Raw genomic sequence first — 2,367 nt, 5'->3', positions numbered from 1 at the left:
GCATCCAGCCCCCAGATGGCCACAGATCATTCATATTCCTGGCTCCAAACCCTCCCTTTCCACTCCCCTTTTTGCCCTCTCCAGAGATCCAAGGAGGAAAAAAAAAGAATTAAAAAAAATCCCCAAAACTTGTGCGAAAATGCCCCCGTGGCGGAACTTTGCAAACTTTGCAGAATCTGATCCGCTCCCCTGGGCCAGGCTGGGAAATGTGGGATGGCTTCAGCCGGGACTAAACGCACCGGGAGAACAGAGGAATCGCCTCCAAGAGAAAATGCCCGGCCAAGGGGAAGTTTGGCTCCTGCTCCCAGCCTGGACGCGATCCCTGCAGCTGGCACCTCTGCAGGGAACAGCTCCAAAGGGCCTCTCCCAATCCGTGGGAACGTGGATCAGCCGGACGGGACACACCAAACCCGAGACACTGGGTTTGACTTCAGCTCCCAYCTTGGAGCCACCCCATTCCCGGTTCCTCTCCAAGGGGAAGGGATTCTCAAAGAGTTTCGCTTTTTCCGTATTTCTCCCCAAGCTGTAGCTCTGTCAATACCATCCCAGAGTTCYGTGGCTCCCAGTGTTTTTCCAACCCTTTCTCCCTGATTTCAGAACCATAATTCACCTTCTAACACATCCCTGAAATGCTGTTCAGCCTTATTCCCAAGAAGAACATTTTGGTTTCCAACCACAATCCGAGAAGACAAAACAAGAAAATGGGGCCAAGAAGCGCTTGGGACTGACCAGGGTTGGGTTCCTGGGACAACTCAACCTCCTGTGGGATGTACCTGTTACATTACAATTACAACCCTATTAATTACCCTTATCTAATGCAGAAATCCCATGGTTTGGTGTGTCCATGACCGTGGGGACCTCTGGCAGCTTCCACACTAAAGCTCTGCTTTTAGTCTGACTCTTGGAGCATTGTTGCAAAGGTTTTCTCTTTTCAGAAGAGGCAGTGAAGGAGCAGCCGCCTTCCGGGCAGGATGCGCGGGGTTAAGCTGGGGTTAGGCAAGGGTTAGACTGGGTTTAGGCCGGGGTGTGCAGGATTAGGCTGGGGCCAGGCTGAGGTGTGCAGGGTTAGTCCAGGATGTACAGGGTTAGGCCAGGGTGCACAAGATTAGGTCAAGTTTAGGCCAGGGTGTGCAGGGTTAGGCCAGAGCTTAGGCTGAGTTTAGGCTGGGATGTGTGGGCTCAAGCTGCGGTTGGGCTGGAGTTAGGCTGGGGTGTGTGGGGTTAGGCCGAGGTGGCAAGGCTCTGATCAGGGTAAGTCCAGGGTTAGGCCATGATTAGGCCAGATTGTGCAGGATTAGGCTGGGGTGAGCAGGATTAGGCCGGGTTAGGTTGGAACAGCTGGGATTAGGCCGGACTGTGCAGGGTTAGTCGGGGGTTAGGCCAGGGTCAGGCTGCAGTTAGGCCGAGATGTGTGGGGTTAGACTGGGGTGTGCAGGGTTAGGCCAGTTTTATACCAGGATGAATGGGGTTAAGCCAGAATGTGGAGGATTACACTGCGATTAGGCTGAGGTGTGCGGGGTCAGGCCGGAGCATGCAGGGTTAGGCTGCAGTTAGGCCGGGGTTAGGCTGCGATGTGTGGGATTATGCCACAATTAGGCCGGAGTCAGGCCGGGCTGGGGTTAAGACGGGATGTGCGGGATTACGCCGCAATAAGGCCAGAGTCAGTCCAGCCCGGGGTTAAATTGGGAGGTGTGGGATTACGCCACAGTTAGGCTGGGGTTAGGCTGTAATGTGCRGAATTACACCACGGTTAGGCTGGAGTAAGCTGGGCTGGGGTTAAACTGGAATGTGCAGGATTACGGCACGGTTAGGCCAGAGTGAGGCTGGGCCGAGGTTAAGCCAGGATGTGCAGTATTATGGCATGGTTAGACTGAAGTTAGGCCGGGATGTGTGGGATTACGCCACAGTTAGGCTGGGTTTAGGCCACAATGTGCAGGATTGCGCCGCAGTTAGGCCAGAGTGAGGCTGGGCCGGGGTTAAACAGGGATGTGCAGGATTACGCTGCAGTTAGGCCGGACTCAGGCCGGGTTGGGGTTAAACCGGGATGTGCAGGATTGCGCCGCAGTTAGGCCGGACTCAGGCCGGGTTGGGGTTAAACCGGGATGTGCAGGATTACGCCGCAGTTAGGCCAGAGTGAGGCTGGGCCGGTGTTAAACAGGGATGTGCAGGATTACGCCGCAGTTAGGCCGGATTCAGGCTGGGCCTTACCTGCACGCGGGCCTCGGTGAGCTTGGTGCGCTGGGCCAGCTCCTCGCGGGTGTAGATGTCGGGGTAGTGGGTCCTCTCGAAAGCTTTCTCCAGCTCCTCCAGCTGCTCCGCCGTGAACGTGGTGCGGCTGCGGCGCTGCTTCCGCTTCAGCGGCAGGTC

At 56.0% G+C, this 2,367-nt stretch overlaps 1 protein-coding gene across 1 annotated transcript in view; it reads right to left on the bottom strand.

Moving 5' to 3' along the window:
• Positions 1-2,367, bottom strand: part of LOC130587034 (paired box protein Pax-7-like) — a gene marked incomplete at both ends in the record, with an annotated part of 19,506 nt that extends 17,139 nt beyond the window's left edge. The window contains one exon of the mRNA XM_057387991.1: positions 2,209-2,367. Within this exon, the coding sequence (XP_057243974.1) occupies positions 2,209-2,367 (159 nt within the window). The remainder of the gene's footprint in view (positions 1-2,208) is intronic.

The sequence above is a fragment of the Malurus melanocephalus genome, unplaced genomic scaffold (assembly GCF_030028575.1).
Source record: "Malurus melanocephalus ecotype Western Australia unplaced genomic scaffold, MMel_1.1 scaffold_1474, whole genome shotgun sequence".
NCBI classification, from domain to species: Eukaryota; Metazoa; Chordata; class Aves; order Passeriformes; family Maluridae; genus Malurus; species Malurus melanocephalus.
The sequence above is the reverse complement of the archived record's forward strand: the minus strand, read 5'-3'. Positions and strand labels throughout refer to the sequence as shown.